The sequence below is a fragment of the Stomoxys calcitrans genome, chromosome 1 (genome assembly GCF_963082655.1).
Source record: "Stomoxys calcitrans chromosome 1, idStoCalc2.1, whole genome shotgun sequence".
Taxonomy (NCBI): Eukaryota; Metazoa; Arthropoda; class Insecta; order Diptera; family Muscidae; genus Stomoxys; species Stomoxys calcitrans.
The window spans coordinates 95,829,207-95,849,259 of NC_081552.1; the positions used below are offsets into that span (position 1 = coordinate 95,829,207).

Below are 20,053 nucleotides of genomic sequence, written 5' to 3' on the forward strand. Positions count from 1 at the left end.
CAAATCTGAGAACTTCCTATTCTAATTGAGTTAGGAATTTGGATATTTCGAAAACAGCTGTTTTGCTTCAGCTGTTTCATTTTGGCTAAATGTTTGACTATTATTTTTTGGAAAAAAGAACATAAAATGCAAAATAACAAAAGGAAGTTGCTTCTTCATCGTCGTCATGGATGCTGTGCTGGTCTGCCTGATACGCTGCTTTACTTTTAACTTGAAGATCTAATATTGGTGGTTGGGACGGCTGCTTGACATAGTGCTGTCGAAATGCGACTTATTCCTACTCCTGTGTAGTAAATGCCACCAAATATTGCCCCATGTATTTGTACCCTTCACTACAACTTTAGTACAGGGTATTATAAGTTAGTGAATTTGTTTGTAACACCCAGAAGAAAGAGAGATAGACCTATTGATAAGTATACCGATCGAATCAGAACCATAAAGGAAAGGCGAAAGTCTGGCGGTGCCGACCTTATAATACCCTACAAAGTGGGAGCTATATCTAACTCTGAACCGGGATATTAAATAACTCGTATCACATTTCGAGCAAATATATTTATAGTTACGGTTGACAAATGACAACATTTTTGCAATTACCCAAAACCACACGAACAAATATATATGTGGGAGCTATATTTAATTATGAACCGATTTCGAGCAAACTTCTTAGATAATGTGACAGTCTTCGAGAAAAGCTTTTTGCAAAATTTTGGCAACACTGCTTGCAAACGAACAACGCTAGCAAATTATTGAATTTCGTTATCAAAATACGTGCTATGTTAAGAAAGTTCATAGCGCGCTTCTTCCATTCAGCGACGAAGCTCATTATTGTCTCAATGGGTACGTAAATAAGCAAAATTGTCAATTTTGGAATGAAGATCAGCCAGAAACATTGCAAGAGCTACCAATGCATCCAGAAAAAGTCACAGCTTGGTGCGGTTTATGGGCTGGTGGCATCATTGGAACGTAGTTCTTCAAAGATGGTGCTAATCGTAACGTAACTGCAAATGGTGAGCGCTACCGTGAGATGATATCCATCTTTTTTTGCCCAAAATACATAAGCTTGACTTGCATGAATGTTGTTTCAACAAGACAGTGCCACATGCCACATAGTACGCGTAGCAATGGACTTATTGAGAGGCGAGTTCAGTGAACATTTTATTTCACGTTCGGGACCGGTAGATTGGCCGCCTAGATCGCGCAATCTAACGCCATTGGACAAATTGATCACGTTGTGATAGATGGAAGGCATTCATCCAGCGTGTTAGATGAAAGATCGATCCCTAGAGCGTATATAGATTCGGATCATTACCTTGTTGCAGCAAAGCGTTTGAACATGGTGAGGAAAGTACGATCTGACACTGCACGGAAGCTGGACATTGAAAAGCTGCAAACACAACAGATGGCAGCGGCATACTCCACCCGACTAACCCAATTGCTTGATGAAAGCACTCCTTGTTCCGACGAAAGAATGGCGCAGTGGCAAACCATTGCCCACTCCATCCAAAATGCCGCGAAATCCGTACCACGAAACCCATGGTACGACCAAGAGTGTCGAGATGCTACTGAAGCCAAGAATGCGGCATATAGAGCAACCATGCAATCACTAGCAACGCCAGATGAAGGGGAGGTATCGGGAGAAAAGGAGAGAGGAGAAACGCCTATTCCGCAGAAAGAAAATGGAAATATGCGAGTGTGTTTGAAATGAGATATACAGGAGTCAGAATGAAGTCCGAAAATGTTACCAAATAATTAAACATCAAACCGTTGGCTTTGGTGCAGGCACATTCTCCTGCAGATACAAAGAAAGAAATCTGGTAACTAACACTGATAGCATGCTGAGGATATGGAAAGAACATTTAACCCAACTGCTAGTGTGCGACGTTGGCGGCGAAGAGGATACCGCAGAACCAATCAATGATGATGGTATAAAAAGTTTACCTCCTAGACGGAATGAGGTCCAAGTAGCAGTGAGCCGACTAAAGAACAACAAGGCAGCAGGAGCCGACGGGTTACCCGCTGAACTATGTAAGACCGGGGGGCGACACGCTAATAAGGCGTATACATCAGCTTATCTGCGCAATCTGGCTAGAAGAAAGCGTACCCGAGGATTGGAACATCTGCATACTATGTCCCGTACACAAGAAAGAGACAAAATGAAATGTGCCAACTACAGAGGAATAAGTCTCCCCCTCATCGCTTACAAGATACTCTCGAGCGTACTGTGTGAAAGATTAAAACCTAAAGTCAATGATATAATTGGGTGCATTGCCTTGATAGATCAGATATTCACACTGCGCCAAATCCTGGAAAAGACCCGAGAAGGACAAATCAACACCTACCATCTCTTTGTTGACTATAAAGCCTCTTTCGATACCCGTTTACGTTCAAAGTATTTCAAACCATGTCCGAGTTTGGTAACTCTGCAGGATGACACTTGCTGATACGCGTTCCTTAATAAGAATAGGAAAGAATCAATCCGAACCATTCAATGCCAAACGAGGGTTCAGACAAGGAGACAGCCTATCGTGTGATCTCTTCAATATCCTGCTGGAGAAGATTATACGAGATGCGGAAGTGAATAGATATGGCACACTAATCACAAGAGAGCACATGCTACTCGCCTATGCCGACGATATCGATATCATTGGTCGGTCACCGGAAGTAGTAACTGCTGCCTTTGAAAAAAACGAAATAGAGTCAGTGAAAATGGGTCTGGAAGCAAATGGAGATAAGACGAAGTGGATAGATTCAACTCCCAAAACGCCTTGTACAACCGAACAGATAAAGAAAATGGAGAAAGTTGGGAACCACAACTTCGGAATAGTTAGTAACTTTATCTACCTCAGCACCGCCGTAACTGAAACGAATGACAGTTTTGATATAAAGTGAAAAATAAAACTGGCAAACAGATGCTACTTTGGACTATGTAAGCAGTTTAGAAACAGATCACCTCTCGACAGACGAAGATTACACTATACAAGACACTGATACTACCATTGTTGTTATATGGTTCTGAGGCATGGGTATTTGTAAAAGCCGATGAGGCAGTGCTTGGAGTATTTGAGAGAAACTTTCTTCGTAAAATATATGGACCAGTATGCGTTAATAGAGAATGTAGGCGACGTATGAACCACGAGCTGTACGACGACAATAGCATAGTTACACTCATCAAAATACAACGGCTGCATTGGCTAGGTCATGTTGTCAGAATGGATGAAGAAGCTCCAGCAAAGAAGTCTTTTGAAGGCAAACACGGTGGTACACGCAAACCGGGAAGACCAAAAGCCCGGTGGAAAGATAAAGTGGTGGGAGACACCTTGAAACTTGGTGTCAGAAATTTTAGAATGAGCGCAGAAGATCGAGGTGCTTGGAACGTTCGGCTAGTGGAACAAATGTTCTGTCTTACCCAATTAAAGTAAAGATTTAAATAAAGATTTCAAGCATTTTTATGAATTTTATGTGTTATTTTTTTCGAAAAACTTTGCTATAGCTCTTAGAAAATCAACCTTTAAAATCGAGAGATCAGTGTATTTGGGACCAATATCAGGTTATGAACCGGTTAGACCTTACCTATCATAGTTGTTGGAATTCATAACAAAACATCTCATGCAAAATTTCAGGTTATTCGTGTAATAATTGCGCCCTGTAGAGGCTCAGGAAGTCAAGAACCCAGATTGGTTTGAATGGCAGCTGTATCAAAACATAGACCGATAGGGCCTCTTTACAATCGCAACTGACCTACACTAATAAAAATCATTTGGGCAAAATTTCTAGCGCTTAGCCTTACTCCTTTGAAAGTTAGCGTGCTTTGACATACGGACGGACGGACGGTCGGACGTATGGACGGACATGACTACATCTCCTTAAGGTGTCATGACGATCAAGAATATATGGGGTCTTAGATGAATATTTCGAGGTGTTACAAACGGAATGACTGGATTAGTTTAGATTAGATTAATTATTGGGGTTTTGATCCCTATCAGGCGAGGATGTAGAGGAAATCACTATTTAAAATTGGTTCAATTTCTGGTAATAGCAGAGGTTTTTATGAGTCTATGGCCTTAAGAGGGTCTAATACAACATGCTGTTCCAAAATTTCTGCGAAATCTGATAAAAATGCACTTTCTATGGGCTAAAGACCCCCATCAAGAAATTCTTCTTAATGTCATCTATATCCCAGTATGATCCGTCTATTCTCGGTATGGTTACCGATAGGTCTTATAAAGCTCACTCTTCCACATTTCAGTGAAATCGGCTAAAAATTCACTTTCTATATGCTCAAGAAGGTTCGAAAGATTGATCTATATGCCATATATATCCAAATATGGCCCGATCTTAATCAGCTGAAGGCTCAGGTATAGAGGGGACTAACGCAATTTACTGTAAACCTCAAATCAACATATAGGTTTATATGACAGCTATATATAAATATAGTTCGATATTGACTATATTCGCTTCGAATATCTGGGACCTTTTGCAACTCATTGTTCCAAATTTAGGCGAAATGTAATTTACTGTACCAAATTTCAGCTAAATGGGGTACAAAATACGCCTTCAATAAGTTCAAAACCTCAAATCAACACATCGGTTTATATGACAGTTATATTAAATATAATTCGATATCGACCATATCAAGTCCGAATATCTGCACGCCTATTACAACTCATTCTTCCAAATTTAAGCGAAATAGGACAATAAATGCGGCTTTTATAGGGTTACGACCCTTAATCCGTAGATCGGTCTACTGGCAGCTACTTCCAAATATTGTCAGATTTGGTAAAATCAAAAACTTTACCTGCGAATGGAAAAATATGTATCTGTGCCAAATTTCAGCTCAATATCTCAATTTTTGAAGACTGTAGATTGATTACAACATTAATATATGGGTAGAAAATGGATTTTGGATGTGTTGCAAGCGGAACGACTAAATACTTGTATACGCCCTATCCTATGGTGGAGTCTAAAAACACAGTTTCTTTAAAAATCTACCAAAATCTAAATGGGCCGTAAATCCGACCAAACCCTTAAAACTGAAGGTAAATGTTACCAAAATTGGTAGAAAAAGTCCACGGCAATGCTTGCAATTATCATCTCTAAAGCAGATGAAAATAAGACTGTATGCGTTAAATACTCTCCTTAAGTATTCTTAATTCTCTCAGTATGTAAAAAATAATTTGTATACCCTCCACCATAGGATAGGGGGTATACCAATTTCGTCATTCTGTTTGTAACTACTCGAAATATTCGTCTGAGACCCCATAAAGTATATCTATATACATATATATATACATAAAGTATATCCGTCCGTCTGTCCGTCCGTCTGTCTGTCGAAAGCACGCTAACTTCCGAAGGAATAAAGCTAGCCGCTTGAAATTTTTCACAAATACTTCTTATTAGTGTAGGTCGGTTGCAATTGTAAATGGGCCATATCGGTCCATGTTTTGATATATTTAGCTGCCATATAAACCGATCTTGGGTCTTGACTTCTTAAGCCTCTAAAGTGTGCAATTCTTATCCGATTGGGATGAAATTTTGCCTGACGTAGAAAGAAGAAACCCCTCAAATTGGACATCGGACATTTTCAACTACAATTTCGCAGAAATGTTCAAATTTAGAGTACTTCTCTCCAACATAGCATACTCGGGCGTAGCAGAGCGGGCTGGGCTCAGCTAGTTTCATATAAAGTAAAAGAAGACGCAGCGGAGTAGGCCCGGTTCAGCTAGTAATACAGTAAAAACCGTAATGCATTCAGTATGTCGTTAGCTAAATACAACGCGTTTACTTTTTCCATTTTTATATATTTACTTTTAATATTTTGTCGCTGTTTTCGAACATTCAAAAATTGTTGCTCTCTTCTTCTGTTTAAACAAAATTTGCTTGAATGATAGTCGATAGTTTAAGAAATGAACAATTTTTCTACACTCTGTAGGCCACACCATTACAAAAGAACAATACACCCGGTGGTGGGGTTACATTTGTTGGACAAACGATTTCAGTACCAAATATCGAAAAAATGCTACACTTTTTTGCACAATCGAAACAATCATTAGTCTGTCGAGAGGTGGCCTTGTTTCTAAGCTGACTACTAAATCATCATTAATACATCTGTTGCCAATATTACTCTTCACTTTATTTTAAAACTGGTGTCATTCATTTCGATTACGGCCGTGTCGAGGTAAATAAAGTTACTGGCTATCTCAAAGTTGTGGTTACCAACTTTCTCCATTTTCTTTATCTGCTCGGATTTACAAAGCATTTTGTGAGTTAATATAATCCATTTCGCCTCATCTCCATTTATTGCCAGTCCCACTTTCACTGATTCTTTCAAAGGTTGCAGTTGCTTTTTCTGGTAGCCGACGCACAGTGGGCCAAATGGCAAAAAAATTGGAAATAAGTCTACAACTTTTTATCTGTTGATTTTAGCCATACAAAATGTTCTAGACATTTGTAGAGGAGGACATAGGCTTTCAGAAAAGTGCTGTTGTTGGTCCATATCTTTAATACAGGGTGAGCTACAGGGTGTCAAAGTTGACCACTTTTGACTTCTCCAAGCTTCTGGGGGCCATAACTTTTGATCTACTCAACCGATTTACATGATTTAGGACTCTAGAGAAAGAGCTTGACAAGATCTAAAAAACTTATGCATAAAGTACCATGCCATCGTGTACTGTTAAGGAGTTATGAATTGTTTAATTTTAAAATATGAAAATTTGGCCTTGGTTTTTTTCAGTGTTTTTTTAATAACTCCGTCAATTTTAAAGCTATAAACTTCATACTTCACACAAATTATGCCAGCATATGTGTGCATAAAATACAAAAGGAATCACGTGAATATCTTTGGCGGTTTAAAAATGGCATCGTTTTCAATATGAAAAATATTTTTTTTGTCAAAAAATTGCAAAATTTTTCAAAAAAGATACTCCCATTTCCTTTAAGTTTTCGCAAACTTTGGCCGTCAAAGCATTATCATTTCTTTCCATTTTCACAAAGTCGAGGTATTAAGAAAAGTTTTAAGTGCTAATTTGGCTAATTTCGATATCAAACAACACCGTTATCTTAAGACCAAAATGGCCAATTTTTTTACTAAACTTCAAAAGTTTCTCACTGGAAAAAAAGTTCCACGGGGATTTTTTCGCTTTTTTTGAACTTAAATGAAAGCTTAAAATGTTCCCAACATTTTAAGGTATGTCTCGCCATATCCTAGCCATAAATGAGATCGTAGCGATCAAAATACTGAAAAAAGTCAATTTTCAAGTAGTGCTATATTCATTGCTAAAAAACAAGTATTACGTCACATTTTATTGCAAAGATGTTAAATAAACTTTTATTTGGTAACACTTCTTCTACAAAACACAAAAAGAATCATGGAAATATCTCTATTCTATTCCATTTTATGGAACCGGCAATAAAAAAGTCAATTTTTCAAAAAAGTCGAATTTCCCAAATTTTGTTTTTGTTGTCCTAATTGCACATGACACACTATAGCCATATTTACGCAACATACCTTATCGTAAAGGAAATTTTCATACCTTTCCAACGATGTATAAAACATTTCTCAACTCGGATTCTATCTACTCTAAAATTCATTTACACTTCATTAAACTCTATATAAAAATGTCTATTTGTGAAATGGAACCTTATATGGGGCCTACACTAAAACATTGATAGATTTGCCCAGGGTTTACAATACAAATGTGTTAGAATAAAAAAAGGTCTCCTGCCAAAGTTTAAAAAAATTGGAATAAAAATATGTGTTTTAGAGCGAAAACACTTCGCATCGGCGTGCGTTTGTATAGTACCTACATCTACATTCTCAATGGTACTAATGATGCCATGAAAATTGATGCGAAGTTGGTATCTATTTCTGTTTGTTGCTTATATTCGGAAAATCCAGATGATCCATCACAACCCCATTTGCTGATCAAAACCACTTCGGAATTATTACATGTGTTCAACTGTTCTTCAGTAAAATTAGAAATAATTCTAACAGCTGTATTTTCAACAAGATCAGCAAGTTTCACTCTTGCTTTTAATTCGTCCACGTATATATTTGATGGCACCATTTTCGTCCTGGTGTTGTACAATTTATGTTTTGAGGGTAAACAACCCCATCCTTTTTCACGAAGAGCCTTCCTCATTGTTGAGTATTTGTTTCTTGAGAGGCCTAGGTTCAAAATCAGGGCCAGTGCATCTTCCTCCGTGAATTCTGTAGTCGATTTTGGAGTTGGAATACTTTCTACCATTCTCTTTACCCTTTTCGGAGATGCTAATGGTAAAACATCGACAATTCGTCCAACATTTTTTGGTTGTGTTTTTAACAATGCTGTTTTGAACGTATCTTTTATTAAATTTGGCGGATGTGCCGCCAATAGTTCCTCTTGTTTTTTCTTTTTGGTTTTCTCCGTAACTTCGTCGTATGCTTTGCTAGGCCGGCCGGGAATCAGCGGTTTAATTTCAATAAGTAGATCCGATTTCAGCCACTTCTCATACATTTTGAAAAACTTGATTTTTGCGAATGAACATTCTGGCAACCTTCTCTCAAATGATTTGTAGAATTTTTCAAGTTTGTCTAAAGCGTCTTTATTTAGCCTTATTCCATATATGTGGTCCAAAGTGTAAACAAGTTCCTTAAATGACTCCGTGTATGATTTGGAATCATTTTTGATGTCCCATACAATTTTCGAAAGAGTGGAATACTTCAGTATGACTTCCATAACTTATAAATGTCCTTTACGCCTCTACAAAATATAATGAAGAAAATTTGGATTTTGTTCAAATATTTATGCAATATATTCACAATTAATGACCCATTTCAGGTATCAGACGCAATCGTAAAAAGGGGTCCAAAGTGCCTCTTTTTACTTACTCTTCTATAATTATTTACCTGGACTCGAATTTGGTTAAAAAAAATGACAATGAATTTTTTATGGGTAGGTTTTTTCACATTCATTGATACGGTGGATTTCCTGGGAATTCGACATAGCGAAACAGGTAACATTTGTCTGCATCAAATCTTAACACAAATATATATATATATGCAGGTATATTTCTAGGTTACTTTTTATTCAAAAATCATCAGCTTACATTAAAAATAGATGTAGGTACTATACAAACGCACGCCGATGCGAAGTGTTTTCGCTCTAAAACACATATTTTTATTCCAATTTTTTTAAACTTTGGCAGGAGACCTTTTTTTTATTCTAACACATTTGTATTGTAAACCCTGGGCAAATCTATCAATGTTTTAGTGTAGGCCCCATATAAGGTTCCATTTCACAAATAGACATTTTTATATAGAGTTTAATGAAGTGTAAATGAATTTTAGAGTAGATAGAATCCGAGTTGAGAAATGTTTTATACATCGTTGGAAAGGTATGAAAATTTCCTTTACGATAAGGTATGTTGCGTAAATATGGCTATAGTGTGTCATGTGCAATTAGGACAACAAAAACAAAATTTGGGAAATTCGACTTTTTTGAAAAATTGACTTTTTTATTGCCGGTTCCATAAAATGGAATAGAATAGAGATATTTCCATGATTCTTTTTGTGTTTTGTAGAAGAAGTGTTACCAAATAAAAGTTTATTTAACATCTTTGCAATAAAATGTGACGTAATACTTGTTTTTTAGCAATGAATATAGCACTACTTGAAAATTGACTTTTTTCAGTATTTTGATCGCTACGATCTCATTTATGGCTAGGATATGGCGAGACATACCTTAAAATGTTGGGAACATTTTAAGCTTTCATTTAAGTTCAAAAAAAGCGAAAAAATCCCCGTGGAACTTTTTTTCCAGTGAGAAACTTTTGAAGTTTAGTAAAAAAATTGGCCATTTTGGTCTTAAGATAACGGTGTTGTTTGATATCGAAATTAGCCAAATTAGCACTTAAAACTTTTCTTAATACCTCGACTTTGTGAAAATGGAAAGAAATGATAATGCTTTGACGGCCAAAGTTTGCGAAAACTTAAAGGAAATGGGAGTATCTTTTTTGAAAAATTTTGCAATTTTTTGACAAAAAAAATATTTTTCATATTGAAAACGATGCCATTTTTAAACCGCCAAAGATATTCACGTGATTCCCTTTTGTATTTTATGCACACATATGCTGGCATAATTTGTGTGAAGTATGAAGTTTATAGCTTTAAAATTGACGGAGTTATTAAAAAAACACTGAAAAAAACCAAGGCCAAATTTTCATATTTTAAAATTAAACAATTCATAACTCCTTAACAGTACACGATGGCATGGTACTTTATGCATAAGTTTTTTAGATCTTGTCAAGCTCTTTCTCTAGAGTCCTAAATCATGTAAATCGGTTGAGTAGATCAAAAGTTATGGCCCCCAGAAGCTTGGAGAAGTCAAAAGTGGTCAACTTTGACACCCTGTAGCTCACCCTGTATTAAAGATATGGACCAACAACAGCACTTTTCTGAAAGCCTATGTCCTCCTCTACAAATGTCTAGAACATTTTGTATGGCTAAAATCAACAGATAAAAAGTTGTAGACTTATTTCCAATTTTTTTGCCATTTGGCCCACTGTGCGACGCATTATATTGATGTCAACTTTATAGGCGAGTATCATGTGTTCTCTTGAAGGTAGTGTGCCATATATATTCGATTCTGACTAAGGTGTCTCCTTGTCTTAAACCTCGTTTGGTTTTGAATGGTTCGGGGAGATTCTTTTCTATTCTTACTAAGGAACGTGCATCAGCAAGTGTCATCCTGCAGTCTTATTAATTTTGCAGGTATATCAAACTCAGACAGGCCTGAAATACCTTTGAACGTATAGGGCTATCGGAAGCGGCTTTGTAGTCAACGAAGAGATGGTAAGAGTTGACCTGTCCTTCTCGGGTCTCTTTTGGTATGTGGCGCAGTGTGATTATCAGGTTAATGGTGAATTTACCACTGATGGGGCCCAATTGTCTCATTGACTTTACGTTCTAATCTTTCACACAGTACACTCGAAAGTACCTTGTATGTGATGGCGAGGAGACTTATTTCTCTGCAGTTGGCACATTCCGTATTGTCGCATTTTTTGTGTACGGGACATAGTATGTTGAATCATCGGGTATGCGATGATTGGAACCGCACAGACAAGCTGATGCATACGTCTTATCAGAGTGTCGCCTTCGGTCTTAAATAGTACAGCGGCATCCCACCGAACAACACTATTAAGAATTATTTGTGAAAAATTTCAAGCGACTAAATTTCCTTGTTCCAAAGTTTGCGTGCTTCCGACAGATGCACGGGCATCACTAAATCGACTTAATATGCCATGGCGACCAAGAAGATATATATTCTTTATGCGGGGTTAGGCAAATATTTAAAAGTGATACAAATAGGATAACGAAGAAACTTTAACCCCTATCCTATGGTGGAGGGTATAAAAACAATGGGCCAAAACAGGCGTTCCAGTAAACCCACATTATTGATGGTCTATCAGTTCAACATAAACCAATCAAAAGTTTATGTACAATCGCTGTGTAAACTAATTAAATACGATTTTTTTATGTGCCTATCCGAGAAGTCTTTATGTTCTTGAAGTCCATGCATGTGTAATGTGTGTTCATATAAAATCATAAACACATCGTTATTCTTCAGGTATTTGGTTTATTTTTGTCTTAAAACCTTTTCTTAAAACATAAGCGGTTAATCCTTGGCAGGCACTTAAGTTGACTGCTTTGGTTTATTGTGTTTGGCCAACTAAAATTTTTTTCATAATCATTAATTTATATGGCAATTTTGACTGAGCAAATTTAAATATTTTTAAAGTTTATCATAACATTGTAATAAACATTAAAAACCAACACTTACCTGCACAATGTCACCTTGATCATGTCCTGATGCTGTGAATGTTAAATGACATAAAAATGGGAGTTTATTCCACTGTGGCGTTGGCACCTTAATGGAGTATGTCCGCCCAATGTCACCATAATAGGTACGGTTACAAACTGCAATGATACAGAACAAAAATGGCAAATGTTATGACTCTGGCAATATACGTAATACAAAACAAGTAAAAGCGTGCTAAGTTCAGTCGGACCGAATCTTATATTCCCTCCACCAAGGATAGAATTTGTCAAGTTTCTCGCGCGGTATCACTTTATAGGTAAACAAAGGATAATGGATAACAATTACTATTGGAACTACACCAGGTTTTGGACGGATTCGAGCCATACTTGGTTTGAATGATGGAGTTAGAAGTCATTGTTCAAAATTTCAGGGTAGCTCTATGCTTACGAAGTAAAAATGCTAAAAGCTGTATTAGGTTATGGACCGATTCATGCTATATATGACAGGTAGGTTGCTGGTCATAGGAGAAATCGTTGTGCAAAAATTCAGCTAAATCAGGTACGAATGTCGCCCTCTAGAGGCGAAAGAAGGGCAATCGAGAGATTTGCCTATATGGGAGCTATTTTCGGGTTTAGACTGATTGAGGCCATACTTGACATATATGTTGGAGGTCACAGATGAAGTTATTGCGTCCTATAGATGCTCAGATCGGGAGAACATGCACCGACTTGGCCCATTTACCGACCAGCACTATCAAGAAGTATTTTCGCAAAATTTAAGCAACTTATTTTACTCCTTCAAATGTTTGCATGCTTTCGACAGACAGTCAGAAAGACGAACAGACGGATGGCTAAATATTGCTAAGTCGACTTAGAATATCAAAACGATCAAGTATATGTATATAAACCTTGTTGCGTCTCAGACTATTATTTCGATGAAATACAAACGGAATGACAATGTTAGTATTCCTCCATCCTATCGTGGAGGGTATAAAAATAAGAATACAATAACATCACATGGAAATGAAGTAAGCGTATGTGTGCGTATGTTCAATATATGGCAAAAGGATTTGTAGAACAAAAACAGCTTGATGGTGGTTTGATCCACAAGGATTGTGGATTTTTAGCCCCTGGCTGAGTCAGAGGTGATAACTCTAAAACAAAAGAATAAACAACTGCATCAAACCCATCAGAATCAGCATAACCTTATGGGCATTTGGTTTTTGCAAAAGTTCACAGGACTCTCAGAGTTCTCAAATGGAATGGGAACAAACAAGACTGCGGAAGATAAGGCTCGCCATAAGGCGTTAACTCCTATCACCATGCTGGAGTGACATGTCACAGACGCATTCACTGCCATGTATTCGATTGCGGAGCGCCGGGTGTATGGAAGAACAACGTTGTTAGGCCATGAACAATCCTTGATTGGTGGTAGACAAGTTAAAGAGTTAATATTAAATTAGTTTTTAACAAAGAGTTAGATAACCTCATATATTTCTGTTATCTTGGCACCTAATACTACACAGAACAGTGGCAAACCTGAATACCGGAAAACGGATAAAAATGGCTCAACCAGCGAATTTGTAAACGTGTAAAAACTTTCGAAATTCAGTAAAGTTTTTAATTTAAATTTTTGTTTCCCTTCCTATTGAAATATCAAATTGATCCTTGCAAAATTTTCTTACGATATGAACTAAATTGTGGCTATTGTAGTTAACAAGTAAAAGGGTGTTAAGTTCGGTTGGGACGAATCTTATATATACTCCACTATGAATTGCACTTGTCAAGTTCTTTGATAGTTTCTCTTTACAGGCAGAAACTAAAAAGGATAATGGGAGGTCATTATGCTTGGACAAGCCCTTTAGAGGTTCAAGAAGTATATTCGGAAGATTAGTTTATATAGGACCTATATCAGGTTTTGGACTGATTGGAACCACAATCGGGATATTTGTTGGACGTCATAGAAATCTAATAAGAATAGCGCCCTCTAGAGGGCAGATCGGCAGAACCGCTTATATAGGAGCTATATCAGGTTTTGAACCGATCAAAACCTTACTTGGCATATTTGGTGCAGATCATAGGAAAAGTCATCTAGTAAAATTTCAGCCAAACCGGACAAGTATTGTGTCCCCTAGAGAGGCCCACATATATTCATATATATTTCTATTCAGGAGATTGGTTTATATCGGAGTTTTATCAGATTTTGGATCGAATAGAACCATACTTCGCATATTTGTTGAAGGTAATAGGAAATGTCTTAATTCAGTCAAATCAGATAAGAATTGAGCCACCTCGAGGCGCAAGAAGTATTATCGGGAGATCAGCTTACATGGGAGCTATAACAGGCTTTGGACCGATTGGAACGATACTCGGCCCATCAGTTGGGGGTTATAGAAAAATTCTAGTGAAAAATTTTAGCTAAATCGGATAAGAATTCCGTATTCTAGATGCTCAAGATGTATATTTGGGAGAGTGGTTTAAATGGGAGCTGTATCAGAGTTTGGACCGATTATAATCATACTTGGCGCATCTGTTGAAGGTCATAAGAAAAGTTTTCTTGTGCCAAATTTCAGCTAAATTGGTTAAGAATTCCGTATTCTAGAAGCTGAAGAAGTATATTTGAGAGAGTGGTTTATATATGAGCTATATCAGAATTTGGACCGATTAGAACCAAACTTTGTGCAGTCAAATTGTGTTGAAGGTTCAGTCAAATCGTAGATTGGAATATATATGAGAGCCAAGGACCTAAAAATTCAATTTTTTTTGCTCAGGCCCGGGACCCGCTAAATTATTTTTTCCAATTACAAAATTTCAATGAATTTTTCTCTAAAACCTAGTTCTGACTTCGATTGTTCGGAAATGGTGCAAAACATCAATTAAATTTAGTGAAATCTCACAATGTTTCCAACAACACTGTTGGAAATTTGCAAATTGTGAATTCTGCAAATTTGGTAAATTGTTATTAAACTTTTTTATGTTTTGCATTATAAAGCGGTTCTAGACCACAATCTTGCAGACACGGCGGCAGATGCGGTGAAAAGTTACCAGGTGAATGTATTCGTTGGAAATAGATCTCCACCTATTGCACCTGAATAAACTTACTTTCTTGGCAAACCAGAGTAGATTTTTTCAAGTGCATTCCGTTAGATGCTGCCGCCTCAAATCCTACAGAGCTAGGATTGATGCCAACATTTTAGATGTGTGTCCTGATTGTAACCTGGGACCATATGACACACGTTGGGCGGCAGTCTGCCGTAAAAGTCACTTAAATATTTTCGTCCATTGTGATACCATAGGAACTGGAGAAGGAAGAAGCTTTCTAGTTCCTACCGTTGAGCCATCCAGATCGCTTTAGGAACGAGACGTCTGTTCTAGCCAATGACAGCAAAGCGGTAGATCTCTTCAAGTCTAGATTAGACCACATAGTATTGGAATACGCACAGCCCCCTCTTTATGACCATCTACATTCGTTGGTTTCCGGCCTGGTCCTGAAAACTTAGCTTACATGTTGCTAAAGGCATACGGACGGATTCCAGTTTCCCTGGAATGTGTAAGGTAGTTCCTTGTCTCGCAACCTCGTCCGCTTTACAATTCCCTGGGATATCTCTGTGGCACGGCACCCAGAACAGGTGAATTTTGAACTGTTCAACCATCTCGTTGGGAGATCTGTGGCAGTCAAGGGCAGTTTTTGTGCTCACAAATACGTTCTCCGGGGATTTAGTGACTGTCTGAGAACATATTTATGCCAATCGTCGATATGACATTAAATCTTAGCCATTCTACCACTTCCCTAATTACAAGAATATCCGCTTAATTCACACTGCAGTGGCCGGGTAACCTTATCGATATGACCAGTCCAAGTTCTTCAGAGTGCACCCAAAGCCCTCCTGATCGTCTTCTTTGGAACCATTATATAAGTCTATGTAACTTCTATTACCAGGGATATTGTAGTTTTTATTAAAAAGCGGCTTAGGCAGCCCCCTCCCTCCCCGAGTTCCGTTTTAGGGAAAGGACATCCGTCTACAACACAAATCCCAAAAAGGCAAAGCTGATGTTGTTGACCGGAAGGAGGGCGAATGTCGAGTTCAGGGGACTGGAAGGAGTGAGCTACCGCTCTCTGGAGTTTAACAGTGGTTGAATGCACTCTATTCATGTCGGAGTTGGGGACTTAGGTTAGGGATAGTCCACTGGATGTGCACTGCGGTGGTTAGACCGATCGTCACGTATGGTTGCTTGGTATATCACCAGGCCCTATAGAGGGTAAGTCTACGCGGTATGATGGAGAAGGTACAGAGTACTGTGGCGATACTGATATAGGGGGAGAGGAGGAGCACTCAAAGAGCAGCACTGAATGCGAAACTTGATCTGAGACCTTTGCACTTGACGAGGAGGGCGTTGCGTTGAGTTGTCTTCTGACTGACACGCCCCTGAGGACACGCCCTCTTCGGATTTCGAGCATTCGCTTGTTCAGCGACCTGAATGCCGGAGGGATCTTTTTTAGATGGCGACTTGGAGTTTGTCTTCTCGGAAAGGTAGCTTTGTGATTGGGGCGCCCGGAACTTCTCCGGGCACTAGAGCAGAGGTTTTTTTTAATTCCCAGGGATTAGAGAGTTACATAGACTTCTGGGCGGGTGTGGTATTTTTCACTATCCCTAATATCTCTACACAAAAAATAACACAAAATAAAAAGACAAAGTTTCTTAATAAATTTTAACTAAAAATTTTTGTAAACAGCTGATTGACACTGTTCGCTGCATTTAATAGGCATGTACATTTAAAATCTACGAATTTCCTCCGAAGACAAAATTTCATTCACAGATTATTTAGACAAAATTTGAATGATATTTTTTCTACAGACAAAATTTCAGTGAAAAATTATCTAAACGCAAAATTTGGCCATGCCCAGGTTACCTCGACATTATTTCTTTTATGACAACATTTTAATGAAATTTTTTATAAAACCGAAATTTCAATGAAATTCTCTCCAAAGAAGATATTTTAATGCAATTTGTAACAGCTGATTGACACTGTTCGCTGCATTTAATAGACATGTACATTTAAAATCTACGAATTTCCTCCCAAGACAAAATTTCATTCACAGATTATTTAGACAAAATTTGAATGATATTTTTTCTACAGACAAAATTTCAGTGAAAAATTATCTAAACGCAAAATTTGGCCATGCCCAGGTTACCTCGACATTATTTCTTTTATGACAACATTTTAATGAAATTTTTTATAAAACCGAAATTTCAATGAAATTCTCTCCAAAGAAGATATTTTAATGCAATTTGTAACAGCTGATTGACACTGTTCGCTGCATTTAATAGACATGTACATTTAAAATCTACGAATTTCCTCCCAAGACAAAATTTCATTCACAGATTATTTAGACAAAATTTGAATGATATATTTTCTACAGACAAAATTTCAGTGAAAAATTATCTAAACGCAAATTTGGCCATGCCCAGGTTACCTCGACATTATTTCTTTTATGACAACATTTTGATGAAATTTTTTATAAAACCGAAATTTCAATGAAATTCTCTCCAAAGAAGATATTTTAATGCAATTTGTAACAGCTGATTGACACTGTTCGTTGCATTTAATAGACATGTACATTTAAAATCTACGAATTTCCTCCCAAGACAAAATTTCATTCACAGATTATTTAGACAAAATTTGAATGATATTTTTTCTACAGACAAAATTTCAGTGAAAAATTATCTAAACGCAAAATTTGGCCATGCCCAGGTTACCTCGACATTATTTCTTCTATGACAACATTTTAATGAAATTTTTTATAAAACCGAAATTTCAATGAAATTCTCTCCAAAGAAGATATTTTAATGCAATTTGTAACAGCTGATTGACACTGTTCGCTGCATTTAATAGACATGTACATTTAAAATCTACGAATTTCCTCCTAAGACAAAATTTCATTCACAGATTATTTAGACAAAATTTGAATGATATTTTTTCTACAGACAAAATTTCAGTGAAAAATTATCTAAACGCAAAATTTGGCCATGCCCAGGTTACCTCGACATTATTTCTTTAATGACAACATTTTGATGAAATTTTTTATAAAACCAACATTTCAATGAAATTCTTTCCAAAGAAGATATTTTAATGAAATTTGTAACAGCTGATCAACACTGTTCGCTGCATTTAATAGACATGTACATTTAAAATCTACGAATTTCCTCCGAAGACAAAATTTCATTCACAGATTATTTAGACAAAATTTGAATGATAATTTTTCTAGAGACAAAATTTCAGTGAAAAATGATCTAAACGCAAATTTTGGCCATGCCCAGGTTACCTCGACATTATTTCTTTTATGACAACATTTTAATGAAATTTTTTATAAAACCGAAATTTCAATGAAATTCTCTCCAAAGAAGATATTTTAATGTAATTTGCTTTAATTTCACTGAAATTTTATCCTAAAGGCTGGTACTATGTTCGTTTTTCATAGATGAAAACCCATGGTCTTCACGATTCCGTTTTTGAAACACTGCACAAATCTAGATTTCAGTAAAATTTTACCATAAGTATTGACCGAATGTTCTACTGAATGAAATCAGCGAGTTCTTTTACCTTAAAATGTAATAATAAAAGCGAACGCAAGATCTTTTTCAAGACTAAATTTCAATGAAAATTTCTCTAAAAAAAAAACAAATAAAAAAAAAAAATATTTACGACAACATTTAAAAAAAGTATGGCGAATTCAATAAAATTTGTAATTAAGACAAAATTAAACAAGTAAATGCGTGCTAAGTTGGGCCGGGCCGAATCTTATATACCCTCCACCATGGAGCGCATTTGTCGAGTTCTCTCCCCAACATCTCTTCTTAGGCAAAAAATGATAAAAGAAAAGATTTGCTCTGCTATTAGAACGATATCAAGATATGATGCGGTTTAGACCACTATTAAATTATATGTTGGAGACCTGTGTAAAATGTCAGCCAATTCGAATAAGAATTGCGCCCTTTAGGGGCTCAAGAAATAAAATAGAGAGATCGATTTATATGGGAGCTGTATCGGGCTATACACCGATTCAGACCATAATACCCTCCACCATAAGATGGGGGGGTATATCAATTTCGTCATTCTGTTCGTAACTACTTAAAATATTCGTTTAAGACCCCATAAAGTACATATATTCTTGATCGTCGTGACATTTTATGTCGATCTAGCCATGTCCGTTCGTCTGTCCGTCCGTCCGTCCGTCTGTCTGTCGAAAGCACGCTAACTTCCGAAGGAGTAAAGCTAGCCGCTTGAAATTTTGCAAAAATACTTCTTATTAGTGTAGGTCGGTTGGTATTGTAAATGGGCCATATCGGTTCATGTTTTGATATAGCTACCATATAAACCGATCTTGGGGTCTTGAGCCTCTTGAGTGCGCAATTCTTATCCGATTGGAATGAAATTTTGCACGACGTGTTTTGTTATGATATCCAACAACTTCGCCAAGTATGGTTCAAATCGGTTCATAACCTGATATAGCTGCCATATAAACCGATCTTGGGTCTTGACTTCTTCAGCCTCTAGAGGGCGCAATTCTTATCCGATTGGAATGAAATTTTGCACGACGTGTTTTGTTATGATATCCAACAACTGTGCCAAGTATGGTTCAAATCGGTTCATAACCTGATATAGCTGTCATATAAACCGATCTGGGATCTTGATTTCTTGAGCCTCTAGAGGTCGTATTTATTATCCGATTTGCCTGAAATTTTGTACGACGGATTCTCTCATGACCATCAACATACGTGTTTATTATGATCTGAATCGGTCTATAGCCCGATACAGCTCCCATATAAATCAATCTCTCTATTTTATTTCTTGAGCCCCCAAAGGGCGCAATTCTTATTCGAATTGGCTGACATTTTACACAGGTCTCCAACATGTAATAATATAATAATAGCAGAGCAAATCTTTTCTTATATCCTTTTTTGCCTAAGAAGAGATGCCGGGAGAAGAACTCGGCAAATGCGATCCATGATGGAGGGTATATAAGATTCGGCCCGGCCGAACTTAGCACGCTTTTACTTGTTAAATATAAAATTTGCCCAGGCACCCCATCGAAATTATATTTTTAAAGACATAGTTATAAAAACGAAATTTCAATGAAATGCTTTTTAGAAAAAACAAGATATGGTCCGGTTCGGACCACAATTTAATTATATGTTGGAGACCTGTGTAAAATTTCAGCCAATTCGTATAAGAATTGCGCCCATTGGGGCTCACGAA

The 20,053-nt window shown here is 37.1% G+C and overlaps 1 protein-coding gene across 1 annotated transcript in view; it reads right to left on the bottom strand.

The window, feature by feature from the left end:
- LOC131994281 (uncharacterized) overlaps positions 1-20,053 on the bottom strand; it is a gene marked incomplete in the record, with an annotated part of 1,369,549 nt that overhangs the window by 950,030 nt on the left and 399,466 nt on the right. Inside the window, 1 exon segment of the mRNA XM_059360990.1 lies at positions 11,817-11,953. Within this exon segment, the coding sequence (XP_059216973.1) occupies positions 11,817-11,953 (137 nt within the window).